Raw genomic sequence first — 27515 nt, 5'->3', positions numbered from 1 at the left:
AGTAGTGGGATATGAGGTCAGTATGGTAATGGTTTTAGTGGCACTAAAGCATGCAGGGATCCAGGAAGGACCATATGGGAGGCTATAAAGCTAACCTCAATATGTTTAAAAGGATTGAAATCATATATCGTATGTTCTCCGACCACAGTTGAGTGAAATTAGAGATCAGTAACAGAAATAAATGTGGGAAATTCACACATGAATTGTGGAAAATGAAGTGTGGAAATTAAACAAGACACTTAAAATTTTTTTTCTTTTATTTGGCTGTGCTGGGTCTTAGTTGCAATGTATGGGATCTCTAGTTGTGGCACGTGAACTCTTAGTTGAAGCCTGTGGTATCTAGTTCCCTGACTAGAAATTGAAGCCAGGCCCCCTGCATTGGAAGCACAGAGTCTTAGCCGCTGTACCATTAAGGAAGTCCCAACAAGACACTTCTAAATAACTAATGATCAAGAAGAAACCACAAGGAAAATTAGAAAGTACTTTGAGATGAGTGAAAATGAAGACACAACATATCAAAAATTATGAGATGTAGCTCAAGTAGTTCTTAGAGGAAAATGTATAGCCTTAAACACCTATATATATATAAAAAAGAAAGATATCAATTCAAGGGCTTCCCAGATGGTTCGGTGGTGAAGAATCTGCCTGCCAATGCAGGAGACACAAGAGAGGTGGGCTCAATCCCTGGGTCAGGAAGATCCCCTGGAGGAGGAAATGTCAACCCACTCCAGTATTCTTGCCTGAAAAATTCCATGGACAGAGGAGCCTAGTGGTTAACAGCCCATGGGGTCCATAGAGTCAGACATGATTGAGCACGCACACACACACACACACACACATCAAATCGGTAATCTAACTTTCCACCCTAAGACACAGAAAAAGGAGAGCAAACTAAATCATGGAGAGCCATACGGGATTTGGTGTCTATAACCTTTGAGTACCTTTTGTATCCTGAGATGGTTAATTTTATGTATCAACTTGACTGGGCTAAGGGATGCCCACACACCTGATAAAACATGATTTCTGAGTGCCTCTGTGAAGCTTTCTGAGACATTAGCATTTGAAGCAGTAGCCCAAGTAAAGACCATCCTCACCAGGGTAGGCAGGCATCATTTAATCTGCTGAGGACCCAAACAGAAGGACAAGAAAGAGGAGGGCGGGGATTTCTCTCTTCTTGAGCTGGGATGTCCATCTTCTCTGCCTTTGAGCACCCATGCTGTAAACAACTACTGTTTTTGGAGCCTATTTAGTGCCAGTTTTTCACACTTTTGTGCCTTTTGTTGGTGATCTTGCTGTTTAAGATGGCCTCCAAGTGTAGTGCTGATGTGCTGTCCACTGTTCCTACCCACAAGAAGGCTGTGATGTGCCTTTCAAAGAAAATATGTGCATTAGATAAGCTTTGTTCATGCATGAGACATATGCCATAGGTGAACAATGTTCATCAATGCTGATGAACTAACTAACTATATATGTATACTATTTTATATATTTATTTATTTATCTGGGCTGTGTCAGATCTTAGTTGCTGCACATAGGCTCTTCATTGCAATGCATGGGCTCCAGAGTGCACAGGCTCAGTAGTTTTGGCATGCAGACTCTCTAGCTGTGGCGTGTGGGCTTACTTGCCCCACTGAATGTTGGATCTTAGTTCCCCAACCAGGGATAGAATCCATGTGCATTGTCTTGGAAAGCAGATTCTCAACCACTGGACCACCAGGGAAGCCCCAACAGTATATATTAAATAAGATATTTTAAAACAGAAACACACATTTTTAAAATGTATTTATTGATCAGTTGATGAATACACTGTGACCAGAGGCTCACAGGAACTTAGCTCTCAGTTTCTCCTAAGAGTAATGGTTCAGTATTTGCTAATTCAGTGTTTGTGATGACTTCATAATTTCAAGTGCAAATATCAAGAAAAACTCTACGTTTTTAGTTCTAAAGGTAATCTGACTGTGACATCTCTTATCAGTCATGTGCTGGCTGGAGGAGGTCACTTTTACTATTTCATCCTTCTTGCAGTTTCCATCTCAAAGCTGCAAGTGGTATTTTGGGGGAGAGGAACATATCATAAGAGACCTCCTGCATACAGGGAGAACCCACAACTGCACCCATAGCTGCTGTCCATGGTGCTGATCATCTAAAGCAAGCGTGCTGCAAGAGAAGAAGCATCAGAAAAATCATTATGAAATTTGCATGAGTAAACCTAAGGATCCTGTCCTCTACTCCTCCATGATCAAAGAGAATAGATTTCCAAAACTGGGTAAATAAGCATGCATGATTAGAGACTCCTGATCCCATCCTTGTAACATCAACGTAACATACACAAGTACTGAGGAACACAGTAGTAGAGCCACAGGAAACCTGGAAAGAGTCAAAGTTGGGAGCAGACTTAATGATTACCATGGAGTTCCCACACTTAGCCAATCCTGTGTTACTGAGGACTAAGCCCTAGTATCAGTTTAACCAAGCCTTCTAAATCACTTCAGATTCTCCTCTAACTCTCCAGAAGATTTAAGATCTCCTGGTATTTCTCATGACTGGCTTCTTGAGTCCCCAAACCTTGAACCTCTAAAACCCAGAATCTTTGCAGACTCTGCATTACAAAAACTTTCAAAAAGCAGAAGCAAATTTTAGATAAATTGATACAACAGAGAAGACAGTGTTTCACTGAGACAGATCAAGAGCAAGTGCCAAAGAAGGGAAAATGGGAGAAATTATGGAAGATTAGCTGTTTTGAAACCCAGAATTTACCTGAATTTTGCTTTTGGGAAAACAACCACTGTCTCACTCTCAAACCATGTGTTTTGGGTAAAGATGATTCCAAACCTAAGCATGTGATCCAAGCCTAAGCCTGTCAATGCATTCTCTATTCTAATCACAGCTTTCAGGTAGAAGTTGGGACATGCTTCAAACAAGGTAATAAAGCCTAATTAGGACTATTCAGTAGTCATGTATAGATGTGAGAGTTGGACCATAAAATGGCTGAGCACCAAAGAATTGATGCTCTTGAACTGTGGTGTTGGAGAAGACTCTTGAGAGTCCTTTGGACTGCAAGGAGTTCCTTAGTCAATCCTAAAGGAAATCAACCCTGAATATTCATTGGAAGCACTGATGCTGAAGCTGAAACTCCAAAACTTTGGCCACCTGATGAGAAGAGCCAACTGATTGGAAAAGACGCTGATGCTGGGAAAGATTGAAGGCAGGAGGAGAAGGGGACGACAGAGGATAAGATGGTTGGATGGCATCACTGACTCAATGGACATAAGTTTGAGCAAACTCTGGGAGATGGTGATGGACAGGGAAGTCTGGCATGATGAAGTCCATGGGGTCACAAAGAGTCAGGCATGACTGAGTGACTGAACAACAAGGACAATTCAAAACAAATTCTACAATCTATTCTGGAGCCACAAGTCTTGCTGGACTCAGTTATGTACATTAGAGACTGGAGCTAATGCAATCCTCTTATGACCAAACTGGACAGAAAATGGCATGAACACTGAGAAAGTAGAGCCAAGACTTAATCATAGAAAAAAACAGGTCCTGGTGACATCTTTTTGTGTGTGTGTGACATCTTTTGAATCCAGGCTTATGCTAAGCTGAAACCAAATTCCTCAGTATATGAGATGATTTGTTTCATCTTAAAACTAAACTAGTTGAGAGTTGTTTGTTTCAGATACTTTCAAAATACAGAGTTCTACTTAGATTACAAATAAGTACTAGAAGTGGACTAAAATATTTTAGGTGATGTATGATAAAATGTGAAATTCACGAAGGCCAAGTAAGTTGGATACAGGGCAGTGAAAACCCTTTTGACATAGCTAGTAAGTTGGGAAGCCTTTTCACCTGTTAGCAAAATGCTGATTAAATTCTCTTAAGGGGAAGGTTTTTATCACCTGGCTCAGGAAGCATACACTTCCTGAACAAATGATGCCCAGAGAGAAAAATGCTGTGGTTGGTGTTGAAGTGGGGGGGCTCCTACCAGAATCATATGGCTATAAGCTAGGGGAAGATGATTTCCCAAAGGAAAATACAGGCTCTGTTGCCAGTAGAAAGTGAAATAGCTTCCATGCAGGCAGGAGAAATAGATTCCATCAAGAACTCTCCTGAAATAGTTGTCTTGTAAGTGCTTTCAATAAGTTCCCTCATAAGCATGTCTCTTGAGCCTTAAAGAATCTGATTAACAAAATAATGTTTCTTATACTAGAAAATGATGCTAACTTTTATTAAAAGCATTTATGTCCCTTGGAGAAAAAAATGTCATAGAAAATTAATGTAACCAGATTTGCATTTCTTTATTATTATGAAAAGTGATGCTATTGGCCCAAGGTAAGTCAATGTGCAGAAACAGTATTCAGGTCATGGGAAGCTAGGGTTGGATTAAGAAATAAGAATGATTGTTGTGTGTGTGTGTGTGTGTGCGCGCACACACACATGTGTGCATGTGTGCTTAGTCACTCAGTCATGTCCCAATTCTTTGCAACCTCATGGACAGTAACCCACCAGGATTCTCTATCCATGGGGATTCTCCAGGCAAGAATACTGGAGTGGGTTGCCATGCCCTCCTCCAGGAGATCTTCACAACCCAAGGATTGAACCCAGGTCTTCCACATTGCAGGTGGATTCTTTATTGTCTGAGCCACTGGGGAAGCCCTGATTGTCTATTACATCACCATTTTTCATGAGCTTAAGTTGTGGAAGATGGCCCTCACTGGAGTTATCTGACATAAAAATAATGTTCCCCAGAAAGTTTGTAGATCCTGCATCTGGGACTGGATATGGAATACACTTACTTTAAGGAGCAGAAGATGGCATCACCCTAAGCAAGTAGATTGTTGGTTGAAACTCCTTTGATTTCTAGTGAGGGAAACTGAACTCAAAATATCTTAAGCACAATAGCCAATGTATTAACTAACACGACTGAAAAATTTAGAAGGTAAACCCAGCTTTGGGTTGTGCTAGGTCCTGAGACTCACATTTTATCATCAGGGCTGGAACACTTTCCATCTCTTAGCTCTCCTTTTCTTTATTCTGGCATTGCTTCCAGGTCTCATGTGATTTTCCCAGAACTTCTTAGACTACACAGTCCTTTCTGCTACTAGCTCCAACAGTAAAGAAAGTTCTCCTTTTCCGTCTTTCAGAAAACATCCTGGGTGGGCCTGACCCTCACTGGATTGAATCGGGGCCCATGCCCACTCCTGAACAAAACACTGTGACCTGTATGTTAAGATAAGCTGATTGGCCAGGCCCAGAGCCAGAGGTGGGATTAACCCAGCTTGAACCACAGTTCAAGTATTAGGAAAGGGGGCTGAGTTGTTCTCCAAAGGAAATTCAGGATGTCCCCAGAACAAGAGGAAATAAATGTTGATTTAAAAATAGAAGAAACAGATGACCACTACACCTGTGCTTTGGGCAAGCAAATTTATAAAATCTGTGCATTTAGGGGACAATGTGTGTGCACGCATGCTCAGTTGGCTCAGTCATGTCCAATCCTGTGTGACTCTATAGACTGTAACACACCAGGTTCCTCTTTCCATTGGATTCTCCAAGGCAAGAATACTGGGGTGGGTTTCCATGCCCTCCTCCAGGTGATCTTCCCGACCCAGGGGATGAAGCAGTATCTCCTGCATTGCAGGCAGATTCTTTTAACCACTGAGCCACTGGGGAAGCCCAGGGGACAGTGTAGTAGTACCATTAGTCACTCAGTCATGTTTGACTCTTCGAGACCCCATGAACTATAGTCCAACCAGGATCATTTGTCCATGGAATTCTCCAGGCAAAAATACAGGAGTGGGTTGCCATTCCCTTCTCCAGGAGATCTTCCAAACCCAGGGACTGAACCTGGGTCTCCTGCATTGTAGGTAGATTCTTTGCCATCTGAGCCACGAGGGAAGCAGGCATCAAGGAAGCAGGGGAGTCTTATCTAAATGTATCTTTTCCTAAGTGGCCTGGAAATAGTACTACTAACTCAAAAGGAAGTGTTGGTTCACTTCATTTTAGGATTTCTTCTTTACTCATAACCACATGCTCTAAAAATTGCCCATTCTCCCACAGTGGTGGACATCCGCTGTCATGTTTAATCTTACTCTCATGCTGCTGGCTTATTGGACATGAAGACACCTGACCCCCAAAATCTAGCTCATTGGCATAATAGTGGACAATCAAATTCTTCATGGGCTCCCCTGAGACTGAGAGGGGTTAGAGAACTCCAAAAAAAGCCCACAAAATCCTCCTGCTGAGAGATCCAGAAAGTTCCTGGTTCCCACTCTCCTGAGGCCTTATTTATGTTTCTTTGGATCCTATTTAAAAGACTTCTGCCTGCATCATTTAATAATTTCTTGGTTTTGCTGATACTAATTTAAGTCTATTTCTGTTCACTGAAACAGTGACTTTACTGAGACTAATTCCACTCACAAGGTTTCCAGTACCATTGAGAAAGGAGTAGCTGGTTTTGAGTGTAAGCAATTTCACTCTTCTCTGAACTTGGCCCCTGTGGTTGCATTTTCCAGGCTCTGAGCTCTGGCTACTGAGCCTAACACTAGTCCCAATAGTCCTGAGATGCTTGGGTCATTCAAAGCTTCTGTATGAGTGAAGTTATACCAGTTATCAATTGCCACATCAATGTTGAATGACTGGTGCAGCTGGAATCAGCTGGGGAAGGAAGGAAGTGTTACAGTCCTTCTGATCTTGATTGGGCCTGTCATATTGAAAAATAACAAAGGAAGGGGGTATGAGGCATTTGGGATGATAGGAAACACTGTGATTTAAAATAGGGCAACCAGGGAAGTTGTAGCCGATAGAATAATAATTCAAAAACTTGAAGGAGGCAAGGGGATAATCCATGGAATCATCTGAATGATCGTATGTGTGTGTGTGTGTGTGTGTAGAGAGAGAGAGCAGTTCAGATAGAGTGGACACCTGTCACAAGGCCTGAAACAGCAGTGTGTCCATCATATACAAGAAACAATTGGAGGTCAATGAGAAAGAAGCAGAATAAACCAGAGTATAAGCCATAGGAGATAAAGGAAGCTTGATAACAGGAGTCACGTCATGGAGGACCTTGTAGGTGTCGTGAAGACTTTGGCTTTTACCCTGAGTGAAGTAAAAAGCCACCAAATGGATTTAAACAGAAGGTGATATGATATAACAGCATCCCAGTGGGCAATGTACTGACATCAGGCTGTAGAGGATAGACTCATCCAGACTAGTTGGGAGGCTATGGCAACGATCCACAGGAGAAAGATGATGGATTGGAGCACAGTGGTGGCCCCAGAGGTAGTGAGAAGTAGACTGTAGATACATTTCATAAATATGCTTCCAGGGGAAAAGAAGTGGCTTATGGTCTAATAAGGGTTTCCCACGTGGCACTAGTAGTAAAGAACTCACTTTTCAAGGCAGGAGACAAAGACACGGCTCCACCCCTGGGTTGAGAAGACCCCCTGGAGGAGGACATGGCAACCCACTCAAGTATTCTTACCTGGAGAATCCCATGGACAGAGGAGCCTGATAGGCTACAGTCCATGGGGTTGTGAAGAGTCAGACATGACTGAAACGACTTAGCACACATGCATGCATGGTCTAATGATGATAGAGTTGTTTCAGTTTTTATAACTTTGATTAACCATGCCGCCTTATGCAAGCACCTTGAGAGAAGGCTTGCAGTCCCATGGCCTAGGAAGTGAGGGGCTTCTCTCCATTTCAGCCATTCCAAGGATGTTTTGTCATCCTTCATGTAGGACCTGGAAGGATGAAGTTTGGTCCTACTCACAGCAAGATTCTCATGCAGCCTTGTGGGTAAGTGTGTAGGTTTTGTGTTCTATAAAGCAGGCTTGGATGCACTTACAAATGCTAAACTTCAACTTTCTGAGTCTCAGTTCCTTCATCTGTAAAACTGGGGTAATAATAATTCCATAAGCAGAGGCAGCGATAGCATAGTAGAAAAACAAAAGTCACAACTGAATTCAGAGGGAAAACCAGACACAAAAAGACACACGTACTGTGTGACTCTATTTACATGAAGTTTAAGAACCAAGAAAGTGAATCTATTATTTGCCCTAAGAAATGCTGGCTGTCTGTGGTAAGCGAGTAAAAATGGGCTGAAGGAACTCTCTGGGGCAATGCGCTATATGTTGATTTAAGTGATGCTTACATAGTACATATATTTACCAAAATTCATGGAAACCATAAAATCTGTGCATTTCATTGTATATACACTCAACTTGATTTTTAAAGAGAAGGCAATCTAGCCTAAATTAACTATACCCACAATTGCACTTATCTCACATGCTAGTAAAGTAATGTTCAAAATTCTCCAAGCCAGACTTCAGCAATACATGAACTGTGAAATTCCAGATGTTCAAGCTTGTTTTAGAAAAGGCAGAGGAACCAGAGATCAAATTGCCAACATCCGCTGGATCATTGAGAAAGCAAGAGAGTTCCAGAAAAACCTCTACTTCTGCATTATCGACTATGCCAAAGCCTTTGACTGTGTGGATCACAATAAACTGTGGAAAATTCTGAAAGAGATGGGAATACCAGACCACCTGACCTGCCTCTTGAGAAACCTATATGCAGGTCAGAAAGCAACAGTTAGAACTGGACATGGAACAACAGACTGGTTCCAAATAGGAAAAGGAGTTCGTCAAGGCTGTATATTGTCACCCTGCTTATTTAACTTATATGTAGAGTACATCATGAGAAACGCTGGGCTGGAAGAAGCACAAGCTGGAATCAAGATTGCCGGGAGAAATATCAATAACCTCACATACACAGATGACACCACCCTTATGGCAGAAAGTGAAGAAGAACTAAAAAGCCTCTTGATGAAAGTGAAAGAGAAGAGTGAAAAAGCTGGCTTAAAGCTCAACATTCAGAAAACTAAGATTATGGTATCTGGTCCCATCACTTCATGAGAAATAGATGGGGAAACAATGGAAACAGTGTCAGACTTTATTTTTCTGGGCTCCAAAATCACTGCAGATGGTGATTGCAGCCATGATTGCAGTAAATAAAAGACACTTACTCCTTGGAAGGAAAGTTATGACCAATCTAGATAGCATATTGAAAAGCAGAGACATTACTTTGCCAACAAAGATCCATCTAGTTAAGGCTATGGTTTTTCCAGTGGTCATGTATGGATGTGAGACTTGGACTGTAAAGAAAGCTGAGTGCCGAAGAATTGATGCTTTTGAACTGTGGTGTTGGAGAAGACTCTTGAGAGTCCCTTGGACTGCAAGGAGGCACAACCAGTCCATTCTAAAGGAGATCAGTCCTGGGTGTTCTTTGGAAGGACTGGTGCTAAAGCTGAAACTCCAATACTTTGGCCACCTCATGCAAAGAGTTGACTCATTGGAAAAGACTCTGATGCTGGGAGGGATTGGGGGCAGGAGGAGAAGGGGACGACAGAGGATGAGATGGCTGGATGGCATCACTGACTCGATGGACGTGAGTTTGAGTGAACTCCGGGAGTTGGTGATGGACAAGGAGGCCTGGCGAGCTTCGATTCATGGGGTCGCAAAGAGTCGGACATGACTGAGCGACTGAACTGAACTGAACTGATAGTGACATAGATCTGATGTTAAGTGTTATTCCTGATTTCAACTAGCTCCAAATCTTGTACAAACATTTTTTATTTTTATGACACAGGTTTATATATTTATGTATATATACCTATATTTATATGGCTAAGCATTGAATAATTGATGCTTTCAAACCGTGGTGCTGGAGAAGACTCTTGAGAGTCCCTAGGACTGCAAGGAGATCAAACCAGTCAGTCCTAAAGGAAATCAAACCTGAATATTCATTGGAAGGAGTGATGCTAAAGCTGAAGTTCCAGTACTTTGGCCACTTGATGCGAAGAGCAGACTGATTGGAAAAGACCCTGATGCTGGGAAAGACTGAAGGCAAAAGAAGAGGGCAGCAGAGGATGAGATGGTTGGATAACATCACCAAGTCAGTGGACATGAGCCTGAGCAAACTTCGGGAGATAATGGAGGGCAGGGAGGCCTGATCTGCTGCAGTTCATGAGATCACAAAGAGTCAGAAACAAATTGGTGACTGAACAACAGAATATATATATATATATATATATATCTAAAACAAGAAAAAACAAATGAAATTCTCTTGTAAGCCTACCCCAAGAGATAACTTCTTTTTAAATATTTCGATATATATTCTCTGTATTGTTTTGTAGCCTGCTTTTTTCTCTTAACTGTCCTTTTTGTTGTGCCAATTAAACTGGGTAAATACGTTGTCAGAAAAAAATACACTAATAGGATTTTATCTCCCAAAAATAATCAGAAATGAACATGATATTTTACAGAATAATTTATATTAGTAAAAAATTGGAGATGATCTTGAAATAAATCAAAAGATCAATTAAATGATGTGTGAGTGGAATACTTAGGTAAATGTAGTTATTGGCAAGGCAAGTTTCATATACTATATCAGGAAGTGAAAAAAGTGCAGACCGCTTCTCCTCTCTGCACCTGTTCCTTCTCTAGTCAATGGGGCTGTGACAGAGGTGTCCCTACAGTCCCTGCCAGTTGTAATTTTCCAAGCTCATTTATTGTAGTTTTCAGCGTGAGTTCCTAAAATAAAAAGAAAGAAAATGACAGCTGAAGAGACTGAAAGATGAGCGACCTGCCCTAACATCCCTGCTGCCCAGGTGGGCACTGAAGCGCCCTCGGACTCCATCCAGGTCAGGAGGAAGCCGGGGACAGGAGGCTACTTGGGATTTCTCTTGATGCTGGGGCCGGGAGGGTGCCCAGCTGGACCAGAATGGAAGGCGCTGGGCAGTAACAGGGCGGCAGGAGGCGCTGCGAGAGCGTGAGGAACAGGATCCAGGGTGGCCTCAGGGCGGCAGCACGCACAGCGCCGTACCGCCTGGAAGCACGGCGCGGGACGGGCTGGGACGCAGAGCGCCCTCGGGATGGCAGGGGGCGCTGCAGAATCGTTGCCGACTCTGGGATGCCGCAAGTCCCCCAGCCGCTGGGGAAATACACCTGGGCAGGTGGGGGGCGGGGCCCTATGGGGGCGGGGCTCCAGGGGGCGGGGCCCAGCCCACAAGAGCCTTGGCTGCTGCGGCTGCGGGATGCTCTCGCTGTAAGAGGAGCGGAACGGAGCGTACTCGGATCGCGCACACGCTAACCGCAGACACTTCCGAACCGAGTGAGGTGAGCCCAGCCGAGTTGGGTCGGGAGTTTCAGGCACCGGAGCGGCCGCGGTGAGCTTCCGGACTTTGGTCGGGCGGTAGACGCGGAGTGTGCATCATCAGCCCGGGGCTGCCTTCGGGTACCGGGGATGCTCGGACTCTTTCCCAAATACATCCATTCGGTCTAGCGCTCTGCTGTCTGCCCACACGGTGGCCGGGGAGGCAGAGCTAGAGCCGGAGGCGTTTCTGATTTATTCAGAAACTGGGTCCAGGGGTTCGGGGCTGCGCCCCGCCCAGTCTCTCCACCCAGCACTTGCTCATTCCTTTCCTGGCCTCAGTGAGACGCGTGGACCTGACCGCGGTCTTTCCTTCCACCCCCTGGAATGTTTTCTTTAGGGTGACTGTGGTTGCAGAAAACAGCAAACACTTGAAGCGAGTTGGTTGGGTTCTCTGCTGCGGCTTCAGCCCTGGCTGCCCTCAAGCAGACGTGGCTTCGGGCACAGCACCGGGTCCCTCTGCGCGGGGAGGGCAGGGGCTGCAGGGTCGCTGGTGAGGAGCGCGGATCTGGCGCCCAGAGCCTGAGGTTCGGCTCCCATCACTGAGATTTTGGGGACAGTCGAGGTCGGGAATGGGCGAGCGGGGTGCAGAAGAGAATCACGAGGGACCCCGGAATTCCAGAGAATTATTTTAATCCTTCTACCTGTGTGGCACTGGACAAGTTGCCTAAACTCTGCACCTCAGTTTTCTTCTCTGTGCCTGCTCGAGCTCAGTTGTGTCTGACTCTTTGTGACCCCGTGAACTGTAGCCCGCCAGGCTCCTCTGTCCATGGGATTTCCCAGGCAAGCATACTGGGGTGGGTTGCCATTTCCTCCTCAGTGAGGATTAAATAAGGTAATGCGTGAAAAGACTCTGAGGAGAAAGCTTGAGAGTAAAGGATCAATAAATGAAATCTGGTATTATTTTTGTTGTTCTTGCTGCTGTTGCTGTTGTTATTATTATTTGGGGAATAGTTTGTAGTTCAAGGCTCCTGGTTTCAGTTGCAACTCCACCATTTTCTAGTGTGACCTTGGACAAGTTGCTTAACTGCTCAGCATCTCTGTTTCATTTATATCATGGAGAAAATTGTGGTGCCTATTGCCGAAAATAGTTGTAGAAATTAAATGAGCTAATACTTGTAAAGTGCTTAGAAGAATGAGTGCTGGGTGTCAGTTACTAACTCTACCACAAGGGCATCATGATTAATCAAGCAATATAACCTAAATGTAGCTACATCCTTGCTCTGTAGCAAACCTTACTTTGCTCAGAAGTTGAAATATTATATTATTTGTGTGAAGATGTATATGTTTTATGATGAGCAAGGTGGGTTCCCTTCTTTCACCTGCGGTTTCACTGACATTGGTGGCTGACCCACAGGGGTCAAAGCAGTCCTGGGGAAGGGGCTGATGGGATACAGGGACCCTAGGAGTTGTATTTAGTGAGAGGACAAGAAGGTTTGATGACAGAAACTTCCAGAATCACAGTTTCTGTGGAGCATTCACAGAGGAGAAAATCTTCCCTGGGTTGCAGTTTTATTTGATACAAAATTGTACCTGGACCTAGGTTTCTAAAACAAACTCTTGCAAATTTTTGCTTTTGAATTGTAGGGAGAGAGGAGGTTGGGATGGACAACATTTAAAATGATAAAACACAGTAAATCACTTTCCTCTTGCCAAGAGGTTTATAGCATAATTTTGAAGGTCAGAGACCACAGCAAGATCATATACATCTGTGAAGGCTTAGAGTGGCTGGCTGCCTCTGGACATCTTATCTCCCCTGCAACACTCTGTATCCTTGCTGTCATAAACCTGAAATTTACTGACACCATAAACTTGAAGGCTTACCAGCTTGGCCCAAGCTCCCAATTTTGGACAATATCCCATGGGTTTAGGGTAGAGAAAAAGTGAGTGCTCAAGTCCAGAATCCTGAAGAACAAGATGGGGTAAACTACAGTCTTTGTCCCAGGCCCAAGCCTTCTGGGGTGGGGGGGGCGGGGGGGGTGCAGGGGAGCATGGGGATTACACTGTATATCTTACTCCAAATTATAGTATATCCTAATTTGTCTCTGTCACCTATGGTAGGCACAGGAGACAGAGTTTCCATATATTCCTCCCCAATGCCAGTGTTTACTAATACCAATGTTAGGAAGCGATTGTACTAACTACCCAGAATTTGAAAAGTAGATAGCTCAGGATCCCATCCTTAGTTCCAGGAACTGCTAATTAACTCATGAGGAGTGGGCAGCACCCAGCACAATAGCAGTCCCCTCAAGGCATATACCATGATGATAAAGGTTGCAAGGTTCCAACCAAGTGCCTCTATTTAGTAGCTGTGTGATTTTGCACAAGTTACTCCAACCTCTCTGAGCTCATTTTCTTCCTCAGTAACCTGGAGATAATAATAGTATGCCTACCTTGTGGCATTGTTGAAACATGAACTGAAGTATAGATAGATAGATTTGGATCGAGGTTTATTATGTATGTTTTATATGAAGAATGAGACTGTACGCATTTATGAGATGAGTGAGACTATATATTATTTTAGTTCATATCTTAAAAGATTGTTATTGCACATTGCAAAGCTTCTGTAATTCAGATACATCGTGTATATTGATGAATGTGGTAATTTGCTTTTCAACACTCTTCCCCAGACAAAGCTGTTATAAAATCAAAATGTATTCTCCAAATCAGTGGTATGTTAGAATAAAGGAAATCTGGCACAATGCCTGGCAAATATTAAGTGGCCAATATTTATAGGCTATTGTTGTATTATTGTATCAGGTGCTCTAGAAACACTAAGAGCTTGACTATAAAGAGAAAAAGTGAAACAGAAGTGAAACAGAAACACTCCACTTGCAGTAAATCAGCTGAGAAAAGCTCGGGAAGCTACGGCTGGCCTGGCAAGGGACTGAACATGATCTAGTGTGGCTGCCTGGAAATTCTCTTGGCAGATTTTATCTGTTAGAATCGATTCGCAAGGCACTTGCTCTGTGCCAGACGCTGAGGTCAGCACCAGGGGGGCAGGAGGAGGTAGGAATGATGCCCTCAAGGAAGGCAGGCTAATGGAGGTGATAAAATCAGGCCTCGGCTGCTAAGCTCACGATGGAGCTTGATAAGAGGGGAGTGGAGTCTAATGGGGTGGGGTTGTTCCAAGCACCCAGGAGAAAGGTCTTTCAAACTCATGGAGTCATTTTCATGTTAAGCCTTCCCCAGCCCCGGCATCCACAAGGCTTGGCCTGGGGGCTGCCCTGGGAAGCAGGCAGAGAGGGAGGCAGCTGTGGCGGCCCCAAAGCAAATATCCTGGAGCAAGGGCCAAGGCCTCAGAAAGCCGACTGTCTAGCCCAAAGGGAAAGAGGAAGACAGCCTTTGGGGACACATGAGCTGGTGTTTCCCAGCGCCCAGCCTCTGCGGCTGTACCCACTCACTTGCCTTTTTTCTCTGCCCCTCCAGCTTGTCTGTCCCATCCTCACCATGGCTCCTGGAGAGAAGATCAAAGCCAAAATCAAGAAGAATCTGCCCGTGACGGGACCTCAGGCGCCTAACATCAAAGAGCTGATGCAGTGGTACTGTCTGAACACCAACACCCACGGCTGCCGCCGCATCGTGGTGTCGCGTGGCCGCCTCCGGCGCCTGCTCTGGATTCTCTTCACGCTGACGGCCGTGGGCCTCATTTTCTGGCAGTGTGCCCTCCTCATCTCATCCTTCTACACTGTCTCTGTCTCCATCAAAGTCCACTTCCAAAAGCTGGATTTTCCTGCGGTCACCATCTGCAACATCAACCCTTACAAGTAAGAGGCAAGAGCAGGCACGTGGAGGAGGGGTCATGCCCCCTCCAGATGCCAGTGCCCCTCGCAAAGGTGACGCACTCCAGCCTGCAGACACACTGTTTAGAAACTTGAATTTCTTGCCAGTGTTGGTAAACTGCCCTCTCCCTGGTTTAAAATCTGTACCAAATTTTCAATCCATCAGCAACTTCTGAGGATGGACTGGCTCAAGGAAGGGAGGAGGGTGAGAGAGGCTGCAAGGAACTCTTCTGTTTGGCGGCTGGGTCTGGAATAGACAAGCATCCCTCCTGTCTTAGACACACACACACACACACACACACACACAGAGTCCAGCTTAGCCATTTGCCCTGAGCTCGCCAAGCTCACACCCTCACTCTCCCCTGAGCGTGAGCTGGAGGCTGACTCAGACGTGACACCTAGATGACTTCCAGAAGCACCTCACTTGCCCAAAACCCTTACCTGAGTCAACCCAGGCCCACTAATTGAGATCACTGGGCTCTGGGCAGGACCATCCCTTCGTCCTGCCTAATTGTCTGCTGCATGACCTGTTCTAAATGGGTCATCGGAATCCTTCTCAGGATTATTGAAAACTGATCTGTGAGGCAGATCAGAATTTGGCAGAGCAGGGGTGGGGGCTGGGAGAAGGGAAGAGCAAGGGAAGACCTTCAAAGGGAACTAACTTGTAGAGTCCTCGATGAGTTGATGGCAAAGCTCAAAATCAAAATCAGGTCTAAACTCATCCTCCCTCTCAAAGTCTTTATTTCCTCCCTTCCTTTCTTCCTTCCTCCCCACACCCTTTCTTCCCTCCATCAATTGTTCCATAATCTCTTATTCAGCCTCTACAAGTTGTCATTCACTATGCCTCCTTCTGGGGCTTAGAAGTGAATGACTCAGACACAGTCTTTGTCCTCATGCAGCTGATATTGGTAGAGGATTGAAATATTAACAAATAAAATTACACTAATAAAATTAATAATATTTATTATTTAACTGCATATATATATATACACACACACACATACATACACACAGAGATATGTGAATGGATGGATAGATAGAATAAACTGGTTAACTCTTGCCAATAATCACATTTTACAGATGGAAAAACTGAGACATGAAAAGGCTAAATGGTTTGTCCAGAGTCCCACATCCAGAACCAGGATGGGGAACTGGAACCCAGGCAGTTTGGCTCTGAAGTTTCTATGTTCAGTCACTATGCTGTGTGGTCTGTGCGTAAAGCAAGGGGGCGAGAGAGTGAGGAGAGTTAAGAGGGAGGTCAGGACCATTCAGTATTGTGAAAATGAAAAGATGGTGTTGTTATGCTTCATGTAGTCAACTCCTGAATCATTCTGTGTTCTTGGGGGTTTTCAAGGTAACAGTAATACCTCTCCCTCCCAGCACTGATTTGAGGAGAACCTGTGGGCAGGGGCAAGTATGCCAGGTGGAAACAGAGCCTGCCGCTGGGGAGACTCCTGGTTAGCAGTTATTTACTTGTCTTCACTGTGGCTGGTTTATGGGAGGCAGCTGACAGTCACCACTCCAGAAATGCTGGTTGGGGCAAACTCATCAACACACCCCGAGAGCAAGCAGACAGTGATGGCAAAGGTGAAGCCACAGGCAGTTACACAAGGGTCATACAGGAGCCTGTCCCCATTTATTTGAGCCAGTGGTCACATTGGAGGAGGAAAATTTAAAATGGCCTGGTCTTCTTGGCCAAGGGTGCTGGGGCGATGGGCACATCAATGGGAAGCAGCACGGTAAAGGGCCAGAGGGGTTTCCCCATCCCAACTCCTCCTTCCCACCTTGGCAGGTACAGTGCTGTGCGCCACCTCCTAGCCGACTTGGAACAGGAGACCAGAGCGGCCTTGAAGACCCTTTATGGCTTTTCAGAGATTACGTCTCGGAAACGCCGAGAGGCACAGTCCTGGAGTTCAGTCAGGAGGGGCACTGATCCCAAATTCCTCAACCTAGCCCCACTGATGGCCTTTGAGAAGGGTGATACGGGCAAGGCCAGGGACTTCTTCACGGGACGGAAGCGGAAAGTCAACGCAAGAATCATTCACAAGGCATCAGATGTCATGCATATCCACAATTCCAAGGAGGTGGTGGGATTCCAACTGGTAAGATGCACATCCTCTTGGTTTCGGGGCCTGGGGTGGAATTATGGGTCCGGGCAGGTGAGGTCATGGGTCGGGGAGGCATGGTCATGGGTCCAGGGAGGTGGGATCATGGGTCCAGGGGGTCATAGGTCCAGGGAGGTGGGATCATGGGTCCGGGGAGGTGGGGTCATGGGTCCGGGGAGGCGGGGTCACGGGTTGGGGAGGCAGGGTCTTGAGTCCAGGGAGGTGGGATCATGGGTCTGGGGAGGTGGGGTCATGGGTTGGGGAGGTGGGGTCATGGGTCTGGGGAGGTGGGGTCATGGGTCCAGGGAGGCGGGGTCCTGTCCAGGGAGGTTTCTTCTTTGCTGTTAGTCCTATAGTCCCTCAGAAAGAAACACATTCAGGGTGAATCAGCTGCAAGCAACTGAAACTGATCCAGGCAATCGTTATTATGTGTGTTGTGCCCAGTCATGTTCAACTCTTTGCAACCCTGTGGACTATAGCCCGCCAGGCTCCTTTCCATGGGATTTACCAGGCAAGAATACTGGAGTGGGTTGCCATTTCCTCCTTCAAGGGATATTCCTGATCCAGAGATCGAACCTGCGCCCCCTGTGTCTCCTGCATTGGCAGGTAGATTCTTTACCACTGAGCCACCTGGGAAGCCCCCAGGCGATCTTAAGCAGATAAAAATGCCATTAGAACTGGTATCAGGTTGGTGGTCTGTTAGGAACTGGCCACAGAGTAGGAAGTGAGTGGTGGGTGAGCCAGCAAAGCTTCCCTGCTGCTCCCCATCACTTGAACCATCATTCCCACCGGCAACATCTGTGAAAAAACTGTCTTCCATGAAACCAGTCCCTTGTGCCAAAAAGGTTGAGGACCTCTGTCTTAGAAAGTGACCAGTAGCTCATGGAGTCCTCTCAAAGGACAGAAATTAGGGAAGATTCAGGGATCCTGGTGGCAAGAAATGATGAAGAGTCATTTCAGACATTGCTGCTGGATTAAATAATCTTCAATTGTTGATTCAGATTCCACTGGGGACTATCTGATTGACCACGTTTGGGTCACCTGATGGCTCGTGTAGGGTAGGGCATCTTGATGGACAGTCTTGGCTGACTATATCCAAAGAGGGAAAGGAAATTCTATCAAATAAAATTGTAGTGCAGATACCAGAAGGAAGAAAATAGAAAATGAGCAGCAGAAACACGCAGTGTTCCCAGCAATACTTGCCTTCATGAGGTGCTATAGCCTGACTTCTCATCTCTCCTTCTTGGCCCCATTTAAGGGGCTCTGAAGAAGCAGCCATTTACCAAAAATGAATTCCATTGCCTTCCTGGCCACACTCAACCATCACCCTCCTCTCTGTGCCCCAGATGTTTCTGCAGGATGAGAGCTACTCAGTCTTCATAGTCTTGGTTGCTGATTGGAGACCTGATGGCTCCATTTGCCAATCCTGAGGGGAAAGTGGCACTTTTTCTAAATCACTGAACCTTTGTGAAGTTTTCCTGGGTCCTTATGCAAGATAAAGTTCTCCTTGATACTCAAATTCATCTTTTGGTGTCTGTCTTTTAGGAGAGTTTTCAAGCCCTGTTGATGAAATGAGAGGGGCTTCTCAGGTCTTGCAGTGGTAAAGATTCTGCCTGCAATGCAGGAGAAATGGGTTCGATCCCTGGGTTGGGAAGATCCCCTGGAGAATGGAATGGCAACCCACTCCAGTGTTCTTGCCTGGAGAATTCCATGGACAGAGGAGCCTGGCGGACCACAGTCCATGGTGTCACAGAGTTGAACATGACTGAGTGACTGAGCACACACGCACATAAGTATGATGAGAACATCTGGGCCATATCACAGTTTACCTATAGAATTCCCATTATTATATATTTTGAATGCTGGTCTTCCTAACCAGCATATGAGGTGGGGAAGTATGGTATTTTGATCAACATTTAGTAGGTGAAATAAGGATAGGTACGCAGATGACACTACCCTTATATGGCAGAAAATGGAGAAAAACTAAAGAGCCTCTTGATGAAAGTGAAAGAGGAGAGTGAAAAAGTTGGCTTTAAGCTCAACATTCAGAAAGCTAAGATCATGGCATCCAGTCCCATCACTTCATGGCAAATAGATAGGGAAACAATGGAAACAGTGACAGACTTTATTTTGGCGGGCTCCAAAATCACTGCAGGTGGTGACTGCAGCCATGAAATTAAATGATGCTTTCTCCTTGGAAGAAAAGTTATGACCAACCTAGATGGCGTATTAAAAAGCAGAGACATTACTTTGTCAAAAAAGGTCCATCTAGTCAAAGCTATGCTTTTTCCAGTAGTCATGTATGTATATGAGAGTTGGACTATAAAGAAAGCTGAGCACTGAAAAATTGATGCTTTTAAACTGTGGTGTTGGATAAGACTCTTGAGAGTCTCTTGTACTGCAAAACAATCAAACCAGCTAATCCTAAAGGAAATCAGTCCTGAATATTCATTGGAAGAACTGATATTGAAGTTGAAACTCCCAATACTTTGGCCACCTAATGCAAAGAACTGACTCATTTGAAAAGACCCTGATGCTGGGAAAGATTGAGGTGGGGAGGAGAAGGGGACGACAGAGGATGAGATGGTTGAATGGCATCACCAACTGGACGGACATGAGTTGGAGCAAGCTCCAGGAGTTGGTGATGGACAGGGAAACCTGGTGTGCTGCTGTCCATGGGGTCGCAAAGAGTCATACACGACTGAGCGACTGAACTGAGTGCCTTGCCCAGGGTCTTGCAGAGAGGTCATGGCAGTGTCTGGGCTAGAATCTCAATTTTTAGACTGTTGATCCGATAAGAAATGGTGAGGGTTGGGTGGAACTCAGTAGCCATGATTGGTAAAAGCCTGGCTATCTGGGGACTCTGAGGAAGCTGGTCTTGGTTCTCACTTAGAAACTCATGAGAGTGAGGCTCTGTGTCCTTCCTCACTTAGCCCCTTCTTGGTCCTTGAGGCTTGAGGATGTTGAGTCCCTGGCCTCAGAAGTGAGAAGAAGCCCATCCTTGCCCAGGTATCCCTCCTGTTCCCCTGAGTATCTACAGTCCAGTTCCTTAGCCTCACAGTCCTTCTAAGGGCCCCTGGCAGGGCCCGTAGCTTTATCTTGGTGTCTCCTCCTATTCACAGTGTTCTAATGACACATCGGACTGTGCGGTCTACACCTTCAGCTCAGGGGTCAATGCTATCCAGGAGTGGTACAAGCTGCACTATATGAACATTATGGCACAGGTGTCTCAGGAGAAGAAAATCAACATGAGCTACTCTGCTGACGAGCTGCTGGTCACTTGCTTCTTTGATGGGGTGTCCTGCGATGCCAGGTCAGTAATGGAAGGCTGCTCTCTCAGCTCCAGGGACCAGGGGCTCTAAGTGCTGGGCTCCTTGCACGCACCTGCAGCTCAGCTAGAGGTCTTGGGAGTGACAGGTGCTCTTCTCACTGACCCTGCCTTTTGGAAAATGACTTATACAGGAGCTCAGCTCTAGAGTCTGTGAGGAAGATGAAGATGACTTAGCATCAAAACATCCTTAAACTCATTAAATTATAAAAACAGAGTAGTTGATGGTGGACATATAACCTTGTATATTACCATCATGCATACCAGTGAGAACCATCAATCTAGTCAAGAGGAAATAAGGAAGGAGAGATGGAAGGAGGCAGGAAGAGAAGGGAGGGCAGGAAGGTCTGTGTACAGACGTGAGCTTTCATACCTTTCTACCATTAAGATAACACCCAGATTCCTGGTGGACACTAGGCAGTCATGGGGCATTCTAAAGTGCTCCTGTTTATTGTAAAGGCTTTCTTCATTCTTTTAAAATACTAAACGTTTCTATATGTTAGTTGGTATATTGATCCTTGTGAAAACTGAGTGATTAGAATCATGTCTCCTGAAGGTTGGATTCTAAAGTCAGTATAAGGACATGTATGATGTGATTCCTTTTCTGGGAATCATTTGCTAGGAATCGGAATGGGAAAAAAAAAATCAAGTGTTGGCTGAGATATTCAAGCGTAGAGGAAGTGAGGACAGATATGTTGGCACAAAGAATGCCAAGTCAGGATGGAGAAGGAGGTGAGTGGATTAAGAGGGTGAAGGGAAAGCAGAGGGTGGTTCTACATTGACATGTGTCAACTTGTCATCTGTCGGAGGAAAGATGGGAAACATAAGTTGTGTCTATCATCCATTGTCCACAGAAGAGAGCTGGCCCGTTAGCACTGCCGACTGAGATGTCAGCTCAGGTGCATGATGGGAGTTCCCAGCACAGCCCTTTCTGACCTGTATTCTTTCACCATAGGAACTTCACGCTTTTCCACCATCCAATGTATGGGAATTGCTACACATTCAACAATAGACAAAATGAGACTATCCTCAGCACCTCCATGGGAGGCAGTGAATTTGGTAAGAAAACCTGCATCAAGGGGATCCTGGGGTGCTCTAATGACAAGCTTGCTGGCAGCAGGACAGTTGGGGTGCTTGAAGCCTTCCAGAGATGCAGGCTCTCCGTGACCTGGCCAGAAACTGGGGATACCACTTTTTCTCATCCATGTCGGTTCTTTCCTTCTCTATCAGAATCTGTTTTCTTTTTTGACATCTCCTCTTTGCTTTTGAGAGAGCAACAGGGACAACCCTGGTGTTTCTTCACCTGGGGAAACCACTCAGGTTTAAAATTGTAGCTGGAGTGAGTAATGCTGAGCAGGCAGCTTCTGAATGGACTTAAATCCAAACGTGCTGAGCAGGAGATTAGAGAGGCCAACACCCCTTTATCTTGATTAAGATGACAGATTTTGGAGCCAAAACCCACTCTGTCACTCACTGTGCAGCCCAGTGAAAGTTTACTCCCCTTCATTTATAAAGTGGGAATAACAATGGTACTGATAATACAAGATAATTGAGAAGTCAAAATATGAAAAGCAGTTAATAAGACCTGACACACACTGTATTCATTTGGTTGGGCTGCCTTAGCAAAATATTATAGATGGGTGGCTTAAACAATGGACATTTAGAAACTCATGGTCAAGCTGCTGGCAAATTTGGTCCTGGTGAGGACTCTCTTGCTGGCTTGCAGTTGGCCACCTGTCTGTGTCCTCACATGGCCTCCCTTTGGTGGCATGCAGAGAGAAAGCTGTGTTGTCTCTTCCTCTTCTTATGAGAACACCAATCCTATGGGATTAGGGTCCACCCTTCTGACCTCATTTAACCTTAATCACCTGCCTAAGGCTGATTCTCCAAATACAATCACAGTGGGGATTAAGACTTCAACATATAAATAGGGTGGAGGGTGGTCTGCAGAAAGACACGCAATTCAGTCCATAACACATACTAAGCACCCAATAAATGCTGCTTGTGGTTCTCATTACTACTGTTACTGCCGTTACTACCATTGCTGCTGCTGCTGCTGTTACCACCAAAAATTACTACCTCTAACATTATTATTTTTGCTACTCTACTACCGTGACTTTTGAAGAGAAGACAGGAACTCAACTGATTGGTCTATCTTGAAAGATTCTAAGCAAACTGAACATGATTTTATACATAGATATGCTCCTATAAGGATAGGCAAGGTCTTATGGAGGAAAACCCAGTTGGACTCCTCCTCTTTGTTACTGCACAGTCTGTGTTCTTGCCACACCTGCAAGAAACCATAACTCAGGGCACATACGTCAGTGGGAAGAAGTCGTCTGGGAACTGTTGCACAATCCTGTCTCTGCTGCATTTGAGCTGTGTGACCTTGAGCAAATCACTTCCCCACTCTGGGCTTTGATTCCTTCACTTACAGATAGAGTGAAGGCAAAGGGAGAAGGGGACGGCAGAGGATGAGATGGTTAGATAGCATCACTGACTCAGTGGACAGGAATCTGAGCATACTCCAGGAGATAGTAAAGTACAGAGGAACCTGGTAGGCTACATACAGTTCATGGGATCGAAAAGAGTCAAACACAACTAAACAACAACAAAAAGAAGTCAGAATAATTTTAAAAATTCTCTTCTTTCAACTCACATAGGCCCTGTTCATTTGCTCATTTGTTTACCAAATATTTTTGAGTATCTTCTATACGTCAGGCCCTCTTCCAAGTCTTAGGGACCCAGTGGTGAATAACACAGATATCATCCCTGCTTTCAAGGAGCTCGTATTTTGTTGGAGAGAAACAGATAAATGGGTGAACAAGCACATAGACATTATCTGGTTATCAATCCTAGGTTTATACTTCAAGAATTACCCCGCACAAGGGCTGAGTTGAGATGGGAATTTTATTTCAGATAAGGAGGTCCAGAAAGGCCTCTGGGATGCGGGTTATTTGAAGAGGAGAAGATGTATGATACAGTCCATTGAGGAGCATTTGAGCACTAGCAAGTCCGAGGACCTCGGTGAGGAAATGGATTTGGTGTGCTCTGGAAACAGAAAGATGACCAGTGTGCTTGGAGCTTCCTGATGGAGGGGGAAAGTAGGATGAGGAGGAAGGCATCACCATATGAGAGCTAGTCAGGTTTCTGGATGGAGAAGGCAATGGCACCCCACTCCAGTACTCTTGCCTAGAAAATCCCATGGATGGAGGAGCCTGATGGGCTGCAGTCCATGGGGTCGCTAAGAGTTGGACACGACTGAGCGACATCACTTTCACTTTTCACTTTCATGCATTGGAGAAGGAAATGGCAACCCACTCCAGTGTTCTTGCCTGGAGAATCCCAGGGACGGGGGAGCCTGGTGGGCTGCCGTCTTAAGGGGTCGCACAGAGTCAGACATGACTGAAATGATTTAGCAGCAGCAGCAGGTTTCTGGACAGTATTTTATGGTGTCCCCGTGTATGCAATGAGATGCCTCTGAAGAGTTTCAGACAAGGGAGTGACCTGATTTTAAAAAGATCCCTCTGGCTGCTCAGCTCAGATTAGACACAAGTGTAACAGTAGGATCAGGGAGAGGATTTAGGGCAGTGATCAGATGCACTACTGGAATCTCAACCGCAGTCCTGCACATCCCTTTGGGTGCCCAGCAGAACTCCCCATCTCAAAGAGCCACAAGGAGGTTCACGTCTTAGGCCAGGTAGCAAAACTTGTGCTTAGCAAAGCTGCAGTAGTGATACTGTTCCTGAGCCCTATTTTGAGCTAAGCTCTGGAAACAGAGCAGTGAAAAGTCAGGCTCCCCTCATAGAGCTTCCCATTTTGCTCCTGTCCACTTTTCACTTGTAGGAAATGCCTGGGTCTGGTTTTGAGGCTCCCAGAGTGGTGGGAGAGGTGAGCTATCAGCAGGGAATCTTCTCCTGGGTTTTGACCACAATGGGCTGCCTTGTCCTTCCAGGGCTGCAGGTCATCCTGTACATAAATGAAGAAGAGTACAACCCCTTCCTGGTGTCCTCCACTGGAGCTAAGGTGATTGTCCATCGGCAGGATGAATACCCCTTCATTGAGGATGTGGGAACGGAGATTGAGACGGCCATGGCCACCTCCATAGGAATGCACCTGGTAAGAGCACGCTCTGACTTCCATCTGCTTGGCAAGGAGGACAGCTTTCATTGAAGGACAATCAGTGAGGTGGGACTTATAGAAAAGGGTATTGGTTTTAAGAGGAAGCATAGTCTCATGTTTTCCAATGATTACTCAAATGGTCGCTCTCTAAGTTACACTAAGAGCTGTCTTTATGTCTTCTGTATGGATGAACAAGGACAGGACACCATTTAGGATAAGAATTGAAGGAACCTTCCTTGTTCCAGAGACAGACATCCACATTTGTGAAACCTGTGCTGGAAGCAAGGCATCAGATACTAATGATGTATTTGTCAATAATATAAATGGAGCGGATTTACACCTTCCTGGGCCACCTACAGGCCAATGGAGCATGTAAACCACTATTGGAAAGTCACTGGGCCTTCACAGGTCTATTTAGTCCCTCCTGCTTCCGTCAGTTTCAGCTCATATACCAAGAACCCCTCTTCTTTCAAGTCTTTGACCTTCTCTGAGCTCACTGGGTGCTGAGAACACTCATACCTGTCACCAGGAGCACATCTGGGCTGCAGACTCCAATCCTTGGGTTGGCCATGCCCAGTGGAAGTAGAAGGGCAAGGTGAGGGGTGTCCAAGGACACCCCTGGTCACGTCACTGCTTGTATAGTCTCTTGTTTCCAGGCCTGGGTCTTTTTATGCCAGTCTCTCTCTCTCACTCTGTGACTCTGTCTCTCATTCTACCTACCAGAATAACTATTAAGTACTTATTTCAAAGGAGTATATGTACAAAGTCAGTACAAGGATCCTACCGTGCAGACGCACCTCTCCTATCCCTAACTGCTGGTCTCCTCCTTCCTCCACATGCAGCTATGGCTGTTGCTTCCGTGACTCAGGAGGGTGTTATAGTCTTCTTCAAGCCTGTGTATGAAAGTGAAAGTGAAAGTGAAGTCGCTCAGTCGTGTCCGACTCTTTGCAACCCCATGGGCTGTAGCCCACCAGGCTCCTCCATCCATGGGATTCTCCAGGCAAGAATACTGGAGTGGGTTGCCATTTCCTTCTCCAGGGGAGCTTCCTGACCCGGGGATCGAACCCGGGTCTCCTGCATTGTAGGCAGACGCTTTACCGTCTGATCCACCAGGGAAGTCCTATAATCATTTCTTCTTTTATGCAAATGCAAAATGCTGTTCTGCCCCACTTTTCACTTGATAGTATAGCTTGGAAATAGTTCCATAGCAATACACATACATTCTGCCTCATTCTTCTTAAAGACATAATATCCCATTGTGTGGGTAAGTTATTGAAGCAATCCTCTGTTGATACACTTGAGCTTGTTTCCAGGTACAACTAAAAACAATAGTGCAGTGGGATGTGTAGTCATCCAATTACTTCCTAGAAGTATATCATTCAAGACGTAGATTAGCCAAATTGCCCTCCAATGATGTTGTACCAAAACAGATATTAAGCAATGTTTCAGTTCAGTTCAGTCACTCAGTCACGTCCGACTCTTTGCGACCCCATGAATTGCAGCACGCCTGGCCTCCTTGTCCATCACCAACTCCCGGAGTTCACTCAAACTCACGTCCATCGAGTCGGTGATGCCATCCAGCCATCTCATCCTCTGTCATCCCCTCTCCTCCTGCCCCCAATCTGTCCCAGCATCAGAGTCTTTTCCAATGAGTCAACTCTTCACATGAGGTGGCCAAAGTACTGGAGTTTCAGCTTTAGCATCAGTCCTTCCAAAGAACACCCAGGACTGATCTCCTTTAAAATGGACTGGTTGGATCTCCTTGCAATGTTTAATCTTTGCTAATTTAAGAAAAAATGGCATCTATTATAAGTTTAATTGACAGTCATTCTTAGTGGTATTTTTTTCACCTATTTATGGAGGGGAAAAATCTCTCCTTGTGGACCCTTTGTTCATGCCTTTGTTTATAGCGAACCTTAACATTCCAAGGGCTTCCCTTGTGCCTCAGCTCGTAAGGAATCTGCGTGAAATACGGGAGACCTGGGTTCGATCCCTGGGTTGGAAAGATCCCCTGGAGAAGGGAAACATTACCCTCTCTAGTATTCTGGCCTGGAGAATTCCATGGACTATATAGTCCATGGGGTCACAAAGAGCTGGACACGACTGAGCAACTTTCACTTCACTAACGCCCCAAATTAAACCTCTTACCCTTCATCCCTCACAAATTTTTCCTCCAGAGAAGTGGTCTCCAAACTTGATTGATCATTAGATTCAGGTCTACTGAATCAATCTCTCTGAGAGAGGAGCCCAAGGATCTGTATTTTTACCGAACCCCAGCGGTCATTCCAAGAGGCAGGAAACTCAGCTTTAGAAACCTGAGTAGTTTAGAATGAAAGAAGAAGAAAAGTGTGTCTTCCTCAGAGAAAGTAGAGCTAGGATGACACCAGAGTTTTAGCACAGCCGTAAATGCTGTCTCCGAAGTGTTACAAAGTCACATCATGGGCACTGGAGCGTATATATCTATCCATTATCTACTCGTCCAACAAGCATTTTCTGAGCACTTCATGTGTGCTAGATCCTGCAACTACATCAGTGTCCCCAGAACTGTCCCTGTCCTTTTAGACTTTGGGTCTAGCAGAGAGAATTTATAATAACAAACCAAAAATCACATAGGTGATTAACTATAATCATCATAGGGGCTAAGAAGGATAAATACAGGATGCATGAGAGCGTATCACAGAGATGCCTGATATAGGGCTTTTATGGGGGGAAAGTGGAGAGTTCAAGGGACGGTTTCCTGAGGAAGTGGTATTTAAGTTGGGAAAGCAGAGTTGCTGAACTGGAATCTGTGGCTTCGATGCCTCACCATGTCCCATTCAAGAGCAACCTCAAACAAGAGAAACCATGGGGATGGTCATCGGGGAGCCCCAGCGCTCAAAGGAGCCATGTCAATTAGGGGCCTTGTTCAATGTGGGCAGTTTGTTCCACATGAGAAGTGTTGTGTACCAACTTGGCCTGTGTGGATGC

The 27515-nt window shown here is 45.4% G+C and overlaps 1 protein-coding gene across 3 annotated transcripts in view; it reads left to right on the top strand.

Annotated features, from left to right (window-relative positions):
- The first annotated feature begins 11051 nt into the window (after positions 1 to 11051).
- Positions 11052 to 27515, top strand: part of SCNN1G (sodium channel epithelial 1 subunit gamma) — a 30119-nt gene continuing 13655 nt past the window's right edge. Inside the window, exons 1-6 of one of the 3 annotated variants that reach the window (XM_025274736.2) lie at positions 11052 to 11177; positions 14641 to 14978; positions 16786 to 17095; positions 20221 to 20411; positions 21382 to 21485; positions 24382 to 24545. In XM_025274736.2, the coding sequence (XP_025130521.2) occupies positions 14662 to 14978; positions 16786 to 17095; positions 20221 to 20411; positions 21382 to 21485; positions 24382 to 24545 (1086 nt within the window). In that variant the 5' untranslated portion in view covers positions 11052 to 11177; positions 14641 to 14661. Of the gene's footprint in view, positions 11228 to 14640; positions 14979 to 16785; positions 17096 to 20220; positions 20412 to 21381; positions 21486 to 24381; positions 24546 to 27515 lie in introns of all 3 variants that reach the window. The other 2 variants (XM_044935722.1, XM_044935721.1) reach the window with 2 other exon arrangements.

This window comes from Bubalus bubalis, chromosome 24 (assembly GCF_019923935.1).
Source record: "Bubalus bubalis isolate 160015118507 breed Murrah chromosome 24, NDDB_SH_1, whole genome shotgun sequence".
NCBI lineage: Eukaryota > Metazoa > Chordata > Mammalia > Artiodactyla > Bovidae > Bubalus > Bubalus bubalis.
Note: the sequence above shows the minus strand (reverse complement) of the source record. Positions and strands in the feature narration are given on the sequence as shown.